The sequence below is a fragment of the Orycteropus afer genome, unplaced genomic scaffold (genome assembly GCF_000298275.1).
Source record: "Orycteropus afer afer isolate SDZICR_OR568_19922 unplaced genomic scaffold, OryAfe1.0 scaffold00068, whole genome shotgun sequence".
Lineage (NCBI taxonomy): Eukaryota > Metazoa > Chordata > Mammalia > Tubulidentata > Orycteropodidae > Orycteropus > Orycteropus afer.
This window is the reverse complement of record NW_006921655.1, coordinates 4,992,446-5,010,125: the sequence shown is the minus strand read 5'-3', so window position 1 is coordinate 5,010,125 and position 17,680 is coordinate 4,992,446. Positions and strand designations below refer to the sequence as shown.

At 39.6% G+C, this 17,680-nt stretch overlaps 1 protein-coding gene across 1 annotated transcript; it reads left to right on the top strand.

The window, feature by feature from the left end:
* Positions 1–1,516: 1,516 nt before the first annotated feature.
* On the top strand, positions 1,517–16,997 carry TMCO5A (transmembrane and coiled-coil domains 5A). Its single transcript, XM_007940517.1, has 11 exons — positions 1,517–1,551; positions 2,560–2,709; positions 3,134–3,257; positions 3,770–3,820; positions 4,632–4,703; positions 8,664–8,720; positions 9,114–9,173; positions 10,457–10,521; positions 11,858–11,915; positions 13,866–13,906; positions 16,799–16,997. The coding sequence occupies exons 1-11, from the start codon at positions 1,517–1,519 to the stop codon at positions 16,995–16,997; spliced, it is 912 nt and encodes a 303-aa protein (XP_007938708.1).
* The last annotated feature ends 683 nt before the right edge of the window (positions 16,998–17,680 follow it).

Genomic DNA, 17,680 nt, shown 5'->3' with positions numbered 1-17,680 from the left:
CAGAATTCTCTGTGGCACCCAATGTAAAATTGCAACAATCTCTCCCACCACACCCACAACAGCATTTCTCCTCCTTCTTTCATTAATTTATTTTTCTTTATAGTATTCTCCTTTTTTATCATACTATATAAAATTAATTTTTTTTTTTTTTTAAATCACCCCTTACTAGAATGTAAACTCCACAAGGGCACGTGCTTCTGGTTGTTTTGCTCACTGTCTCCCTAGGGGTTAGAAGAGTGCCTGGCATATGTAGGCACTCTATCAATGTTCATTGAATGTAGGAGTAGGTAGTTGGCTATGTAATGGGCTCCAACTGCTGGCCACAGCACCCAAAGTTTCCATATTAGTCATGTTTGGGCTGGAAGGGAGCCCAAAGAAATAAAGGAGAGGGATTCCCTCCACCAACCCACATCCTGTCTAGAATCAGGACCAGTGAACCTACTGCTGCCAAAGGGCAGAGTTGGCCATGAAACCCATGCACCCATTTAGTCTCTGACTGCGCAAATGATAGGACACTGTTGCCATCCACCCTATTGTGACATGCTGCCCCACCCATCCTATGTCAATAGCAGACTTATGATGCCTCGGAAGGTTCTGAGATTCTATTGGGTGGTTCCCTGGGAGAAAGACTAGACTTTTCAGAAACTAATTCACTAGGACTGGATCAGGAAGACCACACATCAAAAGAGAGGTAGAGTTTGTTGAAGAAATAGAGAAGAGGAAACTAAGGGGCAGAGAGAGTAAAATAACTTGTTTCTGCTCTGTTCTTCTCTTCTGAGCCCTATTTAATATCAAGGAGTCCCTGGGTGTGGAAACAATTAACACTCTTGGCTGTTGAGCAAGAGGTTGGAGGTTTGAGTCCACCCAAAAGTGCCTTGGAAGAAAGTCCTGGTGATCTACTTCCAAAAAATCAGTCACTGAAAACTCTATGGAGCACACTTCTACTTTGACACAAATGGGATTTCCACGAGTAGAAATTGACTCAACAGCAACTGTTTTTGTTTTGTTTTGTTTTGTTTCTTTACTTAATACTAAAGATGTTAATATCTGGAGATTTTTGGAGAGGCTGGGCTGGAGAGCAGAGATACTACTTTTCAAGGCATTTACGCACTTCCATCCATGCCCACAGGACCTTAAGGAAAGCAATTAGGCCTAGAGCAAAACAAGGACCTCAGAACAATTGAGAGCCTCTATTTCTTCCTATTGTCTTGTATAAATTTCCAAAGGCCTTTGGTAAATAATCTCTGAATATATATTCTAGCAGGAAATATATTGAATTTTCCAGCATTATCCCTCTATTCTCACTGTATCCTATGGAGACATAATCAGAGCATGGGCAAAAGAATTAGAGACCTAGGTTTCGTCATGGTCAGAATTTAGGGCTGGATGGAAGGAACCAGTTACCTGATTTGGTTCCTATCTTTCGGGACTCTTGGCTAGTTATTCTGTGCTTCAAAATGGATCTATTTCCCCAATTTATTAAATATATCTCTGCTGTCATTTTAGGGAACCTACAATGGAAGAACACAAGGAAGAACAATTAGATCTTGAGTAAGTAATCATGATTATGCAAATCATGATGTGAAAAACCATATCCAGAGATGAAGATGTGAAGCAGGTGATGTTTGCCATTAATATCATCCCACATCTTCCAGTCTCCCTCTCTATTCCATGCTTATCCAACCATCTCTCACTGCATCCCTCTCAAAGCACCCCATGCCCTCCTGAAGTGATAACCATTATAAATCCCCTAGCCAGGCCAGCCTCCCCGAGGTAGGACTTTAGTTTTCAAGACCATCTATCTTTCCTACCCACAACAAAATTCCCTTTGCCTGTCTACTCTACTCCCAGTTAATTATTTCAAAGACAGACCAATGAATTTATTCACATAAATAAGAAAAATAAAAGTCTACCATGTGTCAGGTACCCTTTCTAGACTCTCTAGAGTCACCATTATTTAGTCACACGTCATAAAAAGAAGTTTGCATTCTTGGAAGTAGATGCCTGGAGCATTCCTGTATGTGGTCAGTGAAATGATTCTCACAGAAGAATCGTAATTTTTCTAACAAGCAAGTGAAAGAGTTTTGAGGTGGGAGGAGGGAAAGACTGAAGCCCTACTGTGCAATTGTAAACCTCTTGTGACTTTGCACAAAGCCTAATAATAAGTGATGTGTCACATCACATGCTTAGATAAAAGTACTGGGGGCAAAAAAGTGTATTGCATGAGGAAATTTTATGAATAGTTTACCTGAGAAAAGATTCCCAAAAGAAACTATTATCTCCAACATGAGAAAGCTAATGCTTCCCATGAAAACATCATAGAGGTACACTATTATTTTGAGCACTTTGCAGGAGATAGCCTGAGAAATACCTCCTTTGCTCACAGAGTTGAGAACTTTTGACATAAATTGTAAAACATGAAAAATGAAAAGAAAAAGAAACCGTGTGTTCCCAGACTCAGGTTAATGAATTACATCTTTTCTAGAAAATGTTTGTGACCCAATTGTTGCTGATCTTAAGATAACTAGCTGATGTTCATTTTGGGGGCTGAGTATATAGGTTGGAAAAAATGGAAATCTCAAGATTGGCACAATCAAAAAGAAATATTAACAGTTTGAACATGGACCTTGAAAGGGATATGCAGAGAATAGATGAAGCAAATCAGGACCTTCTTCTCAAAATCCAAGAGAAAGAAGATGAGATTCAGAGGTTAGTTTTGGGGTTTCTTGAGGTAAGTTCTCAATCCAAAGGGAGGAGTGGAGTTGAAGAGACAAAAACTGAATTTCCTATTTGTTCTAGAGACTTATATCTTGTGTAGAAAGAAGTCTCTTCTTTATTCTTTGGCATTGATGTATGGCTTAAACACTGAGACATAGTAAGCTTGAAGTGTATTTCTAGAGAACTACGTGATATTTACCTGAGGTGAGAACATTGGGGAGTTTGGCTTTGGAATCAGGTAGCTCTTACTTTCCTTATCTTTAAGTGATTCTGATTCTATGGATTCTGGACAGGAGGGTTTCCAACTTGAGATTCACATGTATTGTCACTAATGTACCCTCAAAACTGATATACATTTTATCAGTTCTGAAACTGCCCATCATGGTCCTCATGTGAGTGTCCTTGTGCCATCCAGGCTGGAAAGTGAGATCAATCAGACAGGAGACCTGGCAGAAGATGAGGAATGGGAGAAGGAGAACTGCACAACCATTGAAAGGGAAAGAGCCATGCAGGAGCTGGAAGAAGAAACAGCCAGACTTGTAAGGAAGAAGCTGGGAAGAGCCATATGATAGTTTCTTTCCTCATCTTGTCCCTCTTCAACTGTCAGATACACATGCCTTCCCTTTATAAATACAGGGAATAGTCAACCCAAAAGTCATGACAGAAGGTCCATGCATGGAAGGGAACATGTGACAGGCAGTGTTTCTTTGGTAATATGTAATGCCAGGAATCCCAGCATGTGGGTAGCTATCTTGATCCCTGGTAAATTGGTGTTCATATATATTGAGATTAGACCATACGTAACTCACCTGATAGTATGCAAGCAAGGTAGAGTTATTGCCAGGAAAATATCACCGGGGTGAGATGGAGAACACTGACAAAATAAGGGGGAATATAGTGTGCAGACACAGAAGGAAGACTGGGCAATCTACTTTTGTAGTGATGCTGCCTTGGAAACCCAAGGAGGGGTCGCGATGAGTGGGATCTGACTTGATAGCAGTGAGTTTGGTTTGGATAGTGTGGAGGAGACTCTGTTTCTTTCTCTTCACAGGAAAGGAAGAATGAAACACTGGTGCACAGTATAACAGAACTTAAAAGAAAGGTGGGACAGGGTCCTTGTGTCCCCCAGGGTCCCATATCAGCCCCATTTATCAGAGGCAAGTGAGGAAAAGTGATCATAGAAGAGTCATTGTCAGGGAGCTTGGAGTGGGTACTAAAAAATTCCCTACGCCACACCTGAGGCTAAGGCTCATTACCTTTTAAATGCCATGGGTTTTCTCTGTCAGTGTGAGGTGAAAGGCTGTTGTTGTTATGTGCCATCAAGTTGGACCTGACTCATAGTGACCCCTCCTTGGATTTCTGAGGCAGTATCACTATGGAAGTAAATTGTCCCATCTTCCTTCTGAGGAGTGGCTGGTGGGAGGTGAAAGGAGTGAATGGGTATTCAGTGATCCCATTAGTTCTTCATTCTATCACAAGAAAATGGATCCCAACAGTCTATTGAAGTGATTGACTTCACCTTCCCCCTTTTGGTGAGAGGTCACTTTCATTTTCAACCAGAGAATTAAAAAATACTTAGTTGCCTAGGATTCCTTTTTCCTTATCTAGGCATTGACTCTTCCTCAATCTCTCATCAGAACACATGAGCTTCCCACCATGACCCTACTCACTAATGCATAGCCTGAAGTCCTGAGTAACCCAGCATGAGTTAGGGGTTCAAGGAAGTACCTCTGCCTTGAACTGACTTTAGCTTGGTAGTCAAGACTAGTGTTTATACAGGAAACCTAGTAGCCACCAAGGGACCATCTCCTGGCAGTGCTTATAAAGACCATAGATAATAGCCCTTATACCCAGAGAATATCTCTTTCTTCTATATATTTTTATTTAATGTATTTTTTAATTTGAAACTGTAGCTTACAAGGAGAATACATAAGACAATCAGGAATGAACAAGGCAATATAGATGAAACCTTGGAAGAGTCAAAGGTAATAAAAAGCAGTCATGAATGGGTTTGGGCTATGTGACTAGGAAATAAGCCTTTAAATTGGAAAGAATTGTCAAAGTTGGAATAAATTTGTTGTAGTTTTAACCCATGTCAGGGTTAAGCCTGGGCCCCTGAATGCTAGATTCTTCACTGACTTCAGTGAGAAATTTCACTTTGAAGCCATATTTTTGTTCTCTCTTTTATCAGAAAGAACTAAAAAAAACCCCTCACTGTCTTCAAGTTAGTTCTGACTTAAAACGACCCCTTTTGGGTTTCCAAGGCTGTAAGTCATTATGGAAGCATACTGCCCCATCTCTCTTCTGTGGAGCAGCTGGTGAGTTCAAACCACCACCTTTTGGTTAGCAGCCAAATGTCTTACCCACTACACCACAAGAGCTCCTTTCTATCAGGAAGAGTAGGGCATAAATGCATATATGGCATTACAAGCAGTTGAAGTCCCGAGATTAAATCCTGGCTCCAGCACTTAATTTCGTATATAAAGTTGGACAATTTAACCAGCTTTCCCAGCCTCAGTTTGAGAGTTAAATGATATTGCTTATGTGGAATATTCTTTTCTGGATGGCTGAAATCTTGGAAAGCCACACAATTTTAAAGCCATTTCTTAAACATCTAGTTGAGGCATACATATGAATACACAGAAGTGAGCCTAATGCGTACAAGGCAATTTATGCACCTTGTTATTGATCCCAAACCAGAAAAGGTTTTATTCAATTAGTCACTCAAGTATTTAGTATCTCTATCTGCTAAGCAAGGAGCTCCAGTAGCACAATGGTTAAGCACTTGCCTGCTAACCAAAAGGTTGGTAGTTCAAATGCACCTAGTGGCTCCATAGGAGAAAGATCAGGAGCTCTGCTTCCATAAAGATTACAGCCTAGAAAACCCTATGGGACAGTTACTCTGTCACATTGGGCCACTGTGAGTTGAAAATTGACAGCACCCAGCAACAATAACCTGCTAAGCACGTTATACAGTGTTGAGCATTTCTCTAAGAAGCTGAGGCCAAACAACCCATCTAATCAAAGAAGCAAATTAAGAATTTAAACTTTTTTTTTTTTTCACTCAGAAAGTAGATAAAATTCTTACTTGGAACTTTCTATAGAATTACTTCTTTCTCCTCACCTTGCCTAATTTCTCTTACCATTCTAGAGCCCACACTTTACTGTATGTATGGACCTGCTAAGGTACAGGCACATTGTAAATAGAAATAGAAAATGAAAGAATAGAGAATTGCTCCTCTATCTTCTGATGGTTAATTTAAGGTTGGTGGCCACAAAAGTAGAAAGCTTAAAGCCACCAAGTGAAATTGTTTGACCATGTCCATCCAGGAAACTTATCTGGATGAAAAAGAAATCTGGAAACTGAGTGCACATTGGGAAGAAATTGGAAAATTGGAGCTAAGACTGAAAAGGGTTATGAAGACCTTTGACTACCCTTGCCATATGACTTCAGCAGTCAGAAAACGGATTTTCTTTTGTTGTTGTTGTTGTTAAGTGCTGTCAAGTCGTTTCCAATTCATAGCGACCCCATGCACAGCAAAACGAAACACTGCCCGATCCCGCCCCAGCCCCACAATCCCTGCTATACTTGAGCCCATCATCGCAGCCACTGTGTCAATCCATCTCATTGAAGGCCTCCCCCTCTTTCGTCGACCCTCCACCCTACCAAGCATGACATCCTTCTCCAGGGAATGGTCCCTTCTGACAACATGACCAAAATAGGTGAGACGAAGTCTGGCCATTCTTGCTTCCAAGGAGCATTCTGGCTGCACTTCCTCCAGGACAGATCTGTTAGTTCTTTTAGCAGTCCATGGTACTTTCAGCATTCTTCACCAGCACACAACTCAAAAGCATCAACTCTTCTTCGGTCTTCCTTATTCATTGTCCAGCTGGATTTTCTTTTAGGACCCCTTTTTCTGCTCAGAACAGCTGCTCTGACAGTAAGTCCAGTCAGAATCTAGTATCGACCCTGGCTATGCTGGCTAGGTCAGGTGAGCCAAGCTGATAGATACAGAGTCTCAGGCATTTGTCAGAGCAATGACCACTATTTATTTTTCTAGCAGCACTCAGCTCAGTAGCCAGTTCTGTAGTAGTAGTAACACCTTGAACCACTCCCTGTTGCCCATTTGTTTTATAGAATTTTCAGTGGTATCTCTAATTCTAGGAAATATACACCATCTCTTTTGCTTCTGTTTCTCTGACATGCTGGTGATGAATCATGGAATGTCTGCTTCAACTTCTTTTGACTCAGACCATTGATTGGCTTGAAGTTTTAACCCTTAACACATTTGGCTGATTAGCCCTGAACTGGAAGGGAGAGGGACTGTGAGAAGAGTCCAGATATGAGATGATGGGAATGAGATGAAAGTGGGAAAAAAATTGAACTAAAAAGGGAAACAAGGATACAAACATGTCAGCTCTACCTCCAGATATATCCCCAATGCATTCATTTCTATCTACCAGCATTATTATACTACTTTTTCCAAACCATCATAACCTCTCACCTGGGCAACTGCAGTAACCTCCAACTAGTCTCCCAACTTCAAATCTTCTACTCCAACAATCCATTTTCCACATAGAGAGGAGTTTAAGAACAGCAATTAGATTGTATCTCTACTATATCAGCCCCTCTTGCAACTTGCCACTGTAATTAAAATTTTTAAAAAATCAAACTCTTTACTAGAAGGTACACGCCCACTGCCAGTGAGACAATTAAAACTCACAGTGACTCTATAGGACAGAGTAGAACTGCCCCATAGGGTTTCCAAGCCTGTCATCTTTACAGAAGCAGACTGCCACATCTTTTCCCACAGAGCAGGCTGGTGAGTTCAAACCACCAACCTTTCAGTTAGCAGCTTAGCACTTAACAGCTTGTCACCAGGGCTCCTTTGAAGGCAAATCCACCAAAAGCAAACCCACTGCCATCGAGATGATTTTGACTCATAACGACCCTAAGGAACAGAGTGGATCTGCCCCATAAAGTTTCCAAGGTTGTGATTCTTTATGGACACAGACTGCCTCATCTTTCTCCCATGGAGTGGCTGATGAATTTGAACTGCCAAACTCTTGGTCAGCAGATGAATGTGTCAACCACTGAGCCACCAGAGCTCTTAGAAGGTAAAAGGCCCTACGTAATCTAGCCTACCTACCTGCCCCCATCTCCTGCCTACCAGTCTCACCTGTGCTTCAGTCACACAACATCATTATACTTACCAAATCTCTGCTACCTCCCAGTCATAGCACTTACTCTAACCTTTTCTTAGAACATATTTCAAACCTTCACTAGGCTAATATTTATCATTTAGTTTACAACTCAGATATCATGTCTTCAGAAAGACCTTCACGGACCACCAACACTAGACCTCCCACAACCACCATCATCACTCACTCTCCACCACATTACCTTTTTTCTATTTCCTTCACAGTCTTTCTTTCTTTCATTATCTTGGTAACTAACTGATTACATCCTCTAACTAGAATGTTAGCTCTATAAGGGCAAAATACCTCTGTATTCCCAGTACACAGCAGCACAGTGGTTTTCAACAAATATTTAAGGAAAGGAGGGAGGAAAAGCAAATGGGAGGGAGGAGTAGCAAAAACTTTGGATTCTAACTGAATATATAAAAAGAAAAGGAAAAGGAAATTTCTCAGGACTAATGTATTTGCCAAAAGAAATAGCTAAGGAAGAGAAGGAAGCTAAGACTAGAAGTTTGGGTGTGCAGGTAGGACCTGGTGGATACCAGGGAGTTGGAATATAAGAGAGCAGGCTCACCAAGTAACTACAAAGAAGGAAGCTGGATGGTTTGACTCCCCCCATCACAAAACATCTGAAATTGTGGCCCTGGTACACTTCAACAGCCTATGAGATGACCCTTGAGATGGTCCAGAATGGAATTCTGCAGTTTTTACCTTATTGAGTCACCAGTCTCCTTTCCTTTCTACAGGTTAAGTTACAACAGCTGGAAACATCCTGTGTAGATCAAGAGACGGAGCTGGCCAAGGTAATGACAACTTTTCCAAAGGTTACTTCTCCCAAAAAAAGGGAAATTTGAGCCTTGGCCAGTTGATTGAATACTTTTCTGAAATGATTGATTTATAAGAGGTACCAACTCCAGGACCTTTATAGGCCTGGGGAGAGAATGCAGAGGAGGAAGACTACCTTCTCTTTAACATTTTTACAGGATATATTCTATAGTCTGCACTTTTCTACCTAGCAGTACCTATTCTTCTCCCAAACTAACCCAAATAATTCACATTGGGATTATAAATTATGATATGGCTTGTTTATCCTCAAAAAAGAAAATGAGTTCAAACAAACAGCAAAGTGCATTTAAAACCACAGTTAGGGTAAAGGACACAGGAGAGAAATGCAAGTCTAAATTTTGGCTTCCCAGGTAATGGACGACTATGCATTTGTGATTCAGCTCTGTGAAGATCAGGCCCTCTGCATAAAGGTACAGCTACTCAATAAAGGGATAACAAATAGTTTGTTAAGGTACAAGATGAAATGGAACCAGGGGCACTATAGCAAAATACAGTGAAATTTGTGAAAGCCAGTACTTTATAGGACGGCCTTGCTTTTATGGGTCTCACAAGATTTCTGCCCTAGACAGGGAACAATCTTACACCTTTCTATAGCTCATTTTCATGGGAAGATATGTGAGTTCTCCTCCTCTGACAGCTTTCCACCTTACACAGATTCTGGCTTTTGCAGGTTTTACTGTATCACAAGCTGGGTGACTTATAAGAACAGAGATTAATTCCTTCATAGTTCTGGAAGCTGGGAGTCCAACATCAGGGTATCAGCCATATTGATTCCTTCTGAAGCTAAGGAACTCTGGTGCCATAGTGTTTAAGGCATTTGACTGCTAACCAGAAGGTTGGCAGTTCAAACCCACCAGCCACTCTGCGGAAGGAAGACTGGGCAATCTACTTCCATAAAGATTTACGATCTCTGAAACCCAAAGGGGGTCTCTATGAGTTGGAATCAACTGGATGGCTGTGAGTTCTGAGGCTAAGAAAGAAAATGTTCCATGCCTTTCTCCTGGGTTCTGGTAGCTCCAGGCATTCCTTAGCTTGCAGCATCACGTGGCATCCTTCCTCTATCTTTCCTGTCTCTGTGTATCTTCTCCTCTTTTATAAGGACACCAGTCAGATACCACCTCGGAAACCCAAGGAGGGGTCTCTATGAGTCGGATCCGACTCAACAGCAGTGAGTTTCGTTTTTGTTTGGTCATATAGAATTAGGACACACCCTACTGCAGTGTAACTTGTTGTTATCCTAATTGATAGCATCCTCAAAGATCCTATTTCCAAACAAGGTCACATTCACAGGTTCCAGAAGTTAGAACTTCAGCAAATTTTGAGGGGAACACAATTCAATCCATAACAACACTCCCACTCTCAGTATCACTCTATGCTTCTTTGACTCCCTGTTAATTACTGCTCTGGACTCTGAACCTCTATGCTCTTAAATTAATAAGAAGTAACTGATTCTTTTCTTATTTATAACTTCGATTATCTCCACCACCACCATCACCCCCAGGAAACTGATCAGTGGTGAAGCGTAGTTAGAAATCAGTAGTAGTGGTGGATGGGGATAGTGAAAGGAGACACAGTGGCAGTGGTAATACCCAATGTTCATATCAGAATGTAATAACAAATGCTTATCATGATTTGGAAAAAAAAAATGAAGTTTCCAGTTAGTAACCATGTTCTTTTTTATTTTTCTTCACAGAAATATCAGGAAACTTTGAGGAAAATAGAAGAAGAACTAGAGACTCGATTCCTTGAGAAAGAAGTGTGAGCTTTGGCAAAGGAACAGGCTGGTTTTAGTGGTAACTCCATCTCAGCCTGAGTTAGGGCAAACATTTCTGAGACCAGTTCTGACCTGGAATTGAATGAGCCCCAAAGCCACATGTCTAGTTCCCTCTGTGAGTTATCTGGTCGACCTCAGCTAAAACAGAGCAATTTTACCATTTAGGTCCTTTTCAAATCCTTCTTAAAAGATAGCAGAAATACATCTCTCTCATAATTTTATCACATTATCACTGGAGCAGAAATATGTGTTTTCAAAAGAGTTGGTTGTCAGTCACCTTGATAAGTAGGGTATTCTTTATATTTCACAGTAAAGGCCTTAAAACCAGAAATATCATCCTCCCTTCCCCCAGATACACAGAAACACAACCATAAGGGATAGGCATGAAAATAACCTCTAGACACACACTATGGTACCATATTATTTTGTGCACTATGCACTATTTTGAACTATGAACAATAAACATAAGAAATGATAAGGAAAAAGCCCAAAGAAAAACATTCCCTGAGTTTGTTAAATAAGTCTAAATAATGAGGAACCAAAACCAAAAACCTCACTTCCATTTCTTGACTCTGTTTCTAATTTAAACTTTAACTCAGACAAAAAGTATTTTCTATTTATTAAATATTTTGAATCTCTGGAACAAGAGCAAGGAGCTAAAATTGCATGTAGCCTTAAAGTAGACCAAGTACACATGAGAGAACACAGTGGCCTGAAGACCAGGAGCCTGGACATAGAGGTCTTTGTTCTTGAAGTACAGCTTCAAGTCTCTCAAGATCCTTGCTGAGCATTAGGATATAGCTTGACTGTTAAGCTAAGATTCTAGAACAGTGTTTTCCAGTAGAACTTTCTGTACTGTGTAACATAGTAGCCACTACGTACATGTAACTCTTAATAGATGGTTGGTGTGACTGAGGTGGAGTCTCTGGGTGGCACCAACAGTTAAGTGCTTGGCTACTAACTAAAAAGTTGTCAGTTCAAACCCACTCAGAGGCACCTCAAAATAAAAGCATGACAATTAGCTTTGGAAAGGTGACAGCCATGAAAATCCTATGGAGCACAGTTCTACTCTGACATACATGGGGTCACTATGAGTCAGAAACAACTTGACTGTAACTGGTTTGGTGTTTAGTGTGACTGAGGAACTGAGTTTTTAATTTTAACTGATTTAAATTTAAATAGCTGCATGTAGCCAGTGGCTAGCTACCATATCAGATACAACGGCTTTATAACATAAAGCTGGTTTCAAATAACCATCACAGAATTAGGAATATCTGAGTGTATTTTATTTAATCTGTGTCTTGGCACTTCTTCCCCTAGATCAAAAGTGTTGAGCATAAACTCTGAAAGAAAACAGCGTAACAGTCAAAATAATGAGGCAAGTATGCCACTTCGTCTTCAGCTTCTCTCGGTGTCATTGCCTTCCAAGGGGGGTTCCAAAAAACTATGACCCACCAAACACATATTTGTTCTTCCCATGTGCATTTTCCAAGAACAGTACCAGCTGTAATTCCAAAGTAGTCCAACCCTAAAACATACAAAAAGAATGCTTAGGAACAATTGACTTCCCTCTCTTACAGCCATGAAAGTAGCATGTTCTCAAAGAAACCAGCCTATGATCTAAGTGAATTCAGTCTGAAAGCAAAAGGGAATGTTAACTGAGGGTACATCCTATGGAAAAGAGGTCAATATAAGACCTCCCATTTAGCACTTTTTCCTGATGACCCCAGATATGGTTCAAAATCTTTCACACACAGAGCCCCAGGCATGTATCACTGTCTAATCCAAACTGATCTTGAGTTCAAACATGGAAAGTCATTGCTTCTTCATAATGGAACTTCTGTGTCTGTTTATATTTAAGATCATGGTGTCACCAATAAATGTGCAAAGGCCTGAAGGACATAGAACAATTGAATGTAAAGCACCAGACCCCTTGGCTTGCCTAGGCATCTTGTGAAGCAAGCACGTAGGGCTAGATAAACTTTTGAGGGACTGTAATTTTGCCATTTATATTGGCTTTAAAGTGGAAGTTGACATTCACCAGAAATTTTATGTGGTCAAAATAAATGGTCATAATAATCCTAGTAAAGAGAAGTCATCTCTTACTTAAAAGAAATGTGAACAACTGATCATTGTCCTGAGTTCATACAGAAGTGTTAAGATATATTAGACCAAATCCATGGTAAGTTTCCCATTGTCCTGAGCAAGTCATACTGGTCCCAAATGTGCATATTCAGCAAAATAAAACCCTGAAATTAACTGGACCTCATTGCTCTGGAAGGAATCTTAGCACATTCTCTGATTTATCTCACTCTCTAACACCAGTTGCTAATCAAATTATTCCTTCCAACCACATATCAGAAGGAAAAAAAAAAAAAAAAGAATTTTATTCATTTCATTATAATAATCAAGATAGTTCAATGGCCTAGTAATGTCTTGGAAATCTTTTATTAAGTGGCTACCTGAATAATTGACCAGTTGGAATGCCACCTAATCTTACTCAAGTTATAGAACCAAATTTTTAATCCAGAAATTTTCTTCCTAATTCCAATTCTGTGAGCCTTATTTCTACAGCTGTAAAATATCATAATTCCTCTTCCTTTTAAGCACTTAAGGAAGTTAAGCGGAAAATGAAATAACTAAACAAAATATTTTGAAAGAGGTGTCACAGAAATCCAGGATATATTCTCATTTATAGATTTTTATAGCTTTTTAAAAACTCTCTCTTAAAATATATGTGTGTAACTTCCATAGCCTATAAACTTCTATCAGGGTCACTAGGTGAGAAGAATGTGGAAAAGTATAGTTGAGAGAGCCCAAAATGTGGAATCAGATGACCTGGGTCCTAAGCCTGGTCCTGTCACTCACTAGGTGTATGACCATGGGCAGCGTACTTAAACATTGTGTGCCTTGGTGTTGTTGTTATGTGCCGTAGAGTCGCCCTCAACTCATAGCGACCCCTCCTTGGGTTTCCGAGGCAGTATCAGTACGGAAGTAGATTGCCCCATCTTCCTTCCGAGGAGTGGCTGGTGGGTTTGACCAGCCAGCCTTCTGGTTAGCAGTCAAGTGCCTTAGGCACTACGCTACCAGAGCTCCTAATGTGTGCCTTAGTATAGTCATATCAATATGTAAAAAGGTAATAATAACAATATACACATCAGAAACTTTTGACTTCGAAGATTGCATGTAGTTATGTAAACAAAAGGAATGTATAAAGTATTATTGAAATAAAAGTTAACACAATATAATGGTTCATTGGATATTATTTGACAGTGGTGTTGGCTTCCATAAATTGCTTACTTATCAATGTCTTTTCTTCCTGTCCCAGGATAATTCTATCCAAAAGAAAGCAATACTATTCTGTAGAAGGTAAGTAGAATATCTTTGCATAAACATTGGAAAACTGTGAGTTCTACTCAGCCATTCTGGCAGATAGCAAGATCTAGACAAGGAGAACCTTGTACACACACAAACACACACACAAGGCCCAAGTCAGCAGACTAGTGACACCAACAACACTAGTTTCTCAGTTCTGATGTTATGACTTATTTTCCCAAAGACAAATAGTAGACTCATCGTCCCATTATTAGAAGCCAAGGTCCTAGTAGTAATCAGAAATAGTAATCTGTAACTCAGAAGAAATATCACAAAGTTAATATTTATTTCCCTTTCCCATAGCCCGCCCTTAGGCCCCTTTTACAAACTGAATTAGTTTGATACCTGGTTTCCCAATAGAATCAGTAGATTGGAAATGGGGACAGAACAGCTAGATCCAAGTATACCACAGCCTAACCACAGATAAAAGAGAAAGAAAATGATAGGGAAAACAAGACGGCACTTAACAGTTTCTAGCATATAATAATTGCTCAAAAATACTTGTTGAATTGAGTAAGAACTCAACATTCAAACACCTTAGTGGATATTAGTCCTGAGGGAATCACTGTGAAAGCAAAGTAAAATTAGTATTCATGAAGCCCCTACATTTTCAAGAAAAGGTCAAATTATGTTCCATATAATCTGTTTAAAAAGGCATAGAGAAACATATTCAGAATGGCATGAAATATGATTTATAAAGTGTTCTGTCAAAACGGTTAACATAAAATTATTGGTGCTTAAAGGTCAGCTCCAATTGTCTGGAAAATTTGCTTAAGGAGAATATCCCTTCATGCCAGATACACAAAGTATACATATTCCAATAGCCTTCAATATAATGTTCCTAAAACTGGAAGAATCCCCACCTCTATAACTCCTAGCCTGCTTTCTTACACTTTAGCACCAGTGCCCAGCATGGAACCGCTGGTATAGACTCCCTAGGATGAGAATTTTCTTCCTTAAAGAGAGTTGATATCCCAACAGGAATCTGAGAAAACACATCCTACAAGTCTAGCTCATCATGTCGAACTACAACTTGTTATGCTCCATTATCTTGTGAGGCACTGGTATATCGGGCACTGACTCAAGAGATAAGGAAGCTAGGTTTGTCCTAGGATTTTTTTCCGGGAATATTATTCTACCTCAGAGTCTTTTCATGAAAATTGTGCCCAGCTTCAGAGAAAGTGGTGGGATGAGATTTATAAAGGACTTTTGATTGCAATTCTGATCAAGAATCTGAACTAGAATGTTATGGCTCCTGTCACCAAGTTCAATTCTAAAGGAGAACTTGGGAAAAAACGTTGGGGGGAGGGACTGCTTTTGACTGGTAGTTGAACATAGGAAGTGAATCTATCCTAGGCCACAGGTAACCTGCCATAACTGGGTAAGGGGAATAGAAGAGAGGAAATGGTGGTGATTTGTTCATGCTCCCCTGCTCCAAACACCCCAACATCACCATCAAGTTAATCACCTCGAGATAAATGAAGCCTACCTCCTTCCTCTGGTCCAGTAATCCTTAGGATTACTGGGCAGTTCAAAGACCACATGCTTGTGAGAAACAAAGAACAGTAGATAGGATGTAAATAACTTCAAACAATTGCTTAAATGCCTCCCCCACTCATAATTAAGGAAATATTATCTAAGCTAAAGAATATCACTTATCTAATGTCATTTCTTTCGGGGGATGATTATAAGTGTCTGACTTAGGAAGTTGTTTTGTGACTGAGGACTGAGTGAATGTGGTTTTCTGATGTCTGGGTTCATCCAGTTCCCACCTCCTGAGTTCACTGGGGTCATATGAACTGGTGTCTGGGTTATATGAGTAGCCAACATCTCTAGCGTAAATGAGTTTACAAGCCAAAATAACAAGAAATATGAAGAACGCACAACCATTTCAAGGGTAATACAACAAACTGGATGGCATTCCAACAAAATGAGGATTTAAAAGAATTTAAAATTTCTCTAATAAACATAGTAAAAGATATCAGTGATATGAAACTAGGACAAGGAATGTAAAAATGAACCGAGCACAAATATTAAATATGAAAGATATAATAGCTGATATATAATTTATATATAATATAAACAGTAGAATGGATACAACTGCAGAAAAATATTAGAAAATCAGAAGACTATTTTGAGGAAACCTCCCAGAATTAAGACATTAAAAAGAAAGAAGAAGAAATAATCAATTAAAAAAAAATATATTGATGAACCCACCTATTCTAGGGAGATGCACCCACCTACTCTAGGGAGGTGCACCCTTTGGATCAATCAGCTACGACACACCAGAGGTGTAGCAATCACATAGAGGGAAAGCTGGATAAACAGGACTACATGGACTAGAAGGGCACAGGGAGGGGGTGTTCAAAAGGGGGAGACGGGAGGACAGTATTTTATGGTTGGGGACGATAATCAGTGCCGTGAAATCAGATGTGCATGGACTGTTGAATGTAAAACAAGTTTACTAAGTAAATTTGCACCCAAAGTATCATAAAAATTTTAAAAGAGAAAATAAAAAACCAGAAGAAATGGAATATAGGAATATAAATGCAGCATCCATGTGGTAGAAATTCAAGAAAGAATGATAAAATTGGAAAAGAAGAAATAATAGAGACACATATCTTGATGTTACAAAAAGAAAGAAGACCACAGATAGTGATAATTACTAAAAAGAAAATAAAACATAGCAATAGAAGATGTAACTGGCCAACCAGTGTGTGGGAAGGGGTTGCCATTTATAAGGTGCTGTCAGGAAAGGAGACACCTAATTAATGAAATACATTTGAATATCAAGAAGGAGCCAGAAACACATTTCAGTATGATTTATTGTTTTATCTCCAAGGTTTCAAACCTCTGATTAACAGTTTCTTGACTTTATCTTTTCAGGGTTTCTGGATGTCTCTTTTTTATCATCCTACTTTTCATCAGACTTCTGGGCTATATGTTTTTCCATATAACTTATATAAATCCAGATCTCCTTATCAACGTACTGCCCAGGATATTGAACAGGGGCATCTTGTGGAAGCTAAGATTCTTCCTCTTTCCATCTCTCACGCTGGAGACAGAGGACATATTACCTCACTGATCTCTAAGAAATATCCATGAACAACAGAAGACAAGTGATATCTGAGCCTGCAGACTAAGAGACAGTAGTGCATGTGGAGGGAAGAGGTTTTCTTCAGAGTTTTTCCCTAAAGGTTTGTTTACTTGACTATTCTCCTCTCCATTGTCTTTCCAAGATTGACCTTGTCCAGTAAAAAGCTCTGTCAATAGGTTCCTGTGGCTATATTTGTAAACCAAATAGTACCAGAGAGTAAACAAAGGAAGCCAGGACCCTTTCTAGAATAATATCAGAGATGCAACTTAAGGTTGTGAAGTTCTAGAGAATGTAAAAATACAAGGGACTGTATTTCTGCAATGCAGGGAGATTGTTCACTGCTTATACTAATTAGAACTCTTTGGTTGCAAGTGACCTTAGCTAAAGCTAACTTGTAGCCAAAAAAAAAAAAAACCCAAATGATTGTTTCATGGAACTGAAAATTACATGAATAAATCTGGGGCTTCAGGCATGGCTGGATCCAAATGCCTCAAACAATATTATCAAGGCTTCATCTCTCTCTTCTCTTTGGATAGGCATTCATCTTGCAGTGGGAAGATGGCTGCCAACAGCCTAAGCATTTCATACTACCAGATTAGCAACCTCAGCAGAATGAAATAGTCTTTTCCAATAGCTCCAGTAGTAAAGCATGAGTGATAAGTCTGATCCCT

Bases quoted from the DNA above. Each gene is read 5' to 3' on its own strand.
- TMCO5A (XM_007940517.1), top strand. From the start codon at position 1,517: ATGGAAGAACACAAGGAAGAACAATTAGATCTTGA. The intron at 1,552-2,559 runs GTAAGTAATCAT...CTGAGTATATAG, and splicing joins GAAGAACAATTAGATCTTGA to GTTGGAAAAAATGGAAATCT. The intron at 3,821-4,631 runs GTGGGACAGGGT...TTGAAACTGTAG, and splicing joins TAACAGAACTTAAAAGAAAG to CTTACAAGGAGAATACATAA.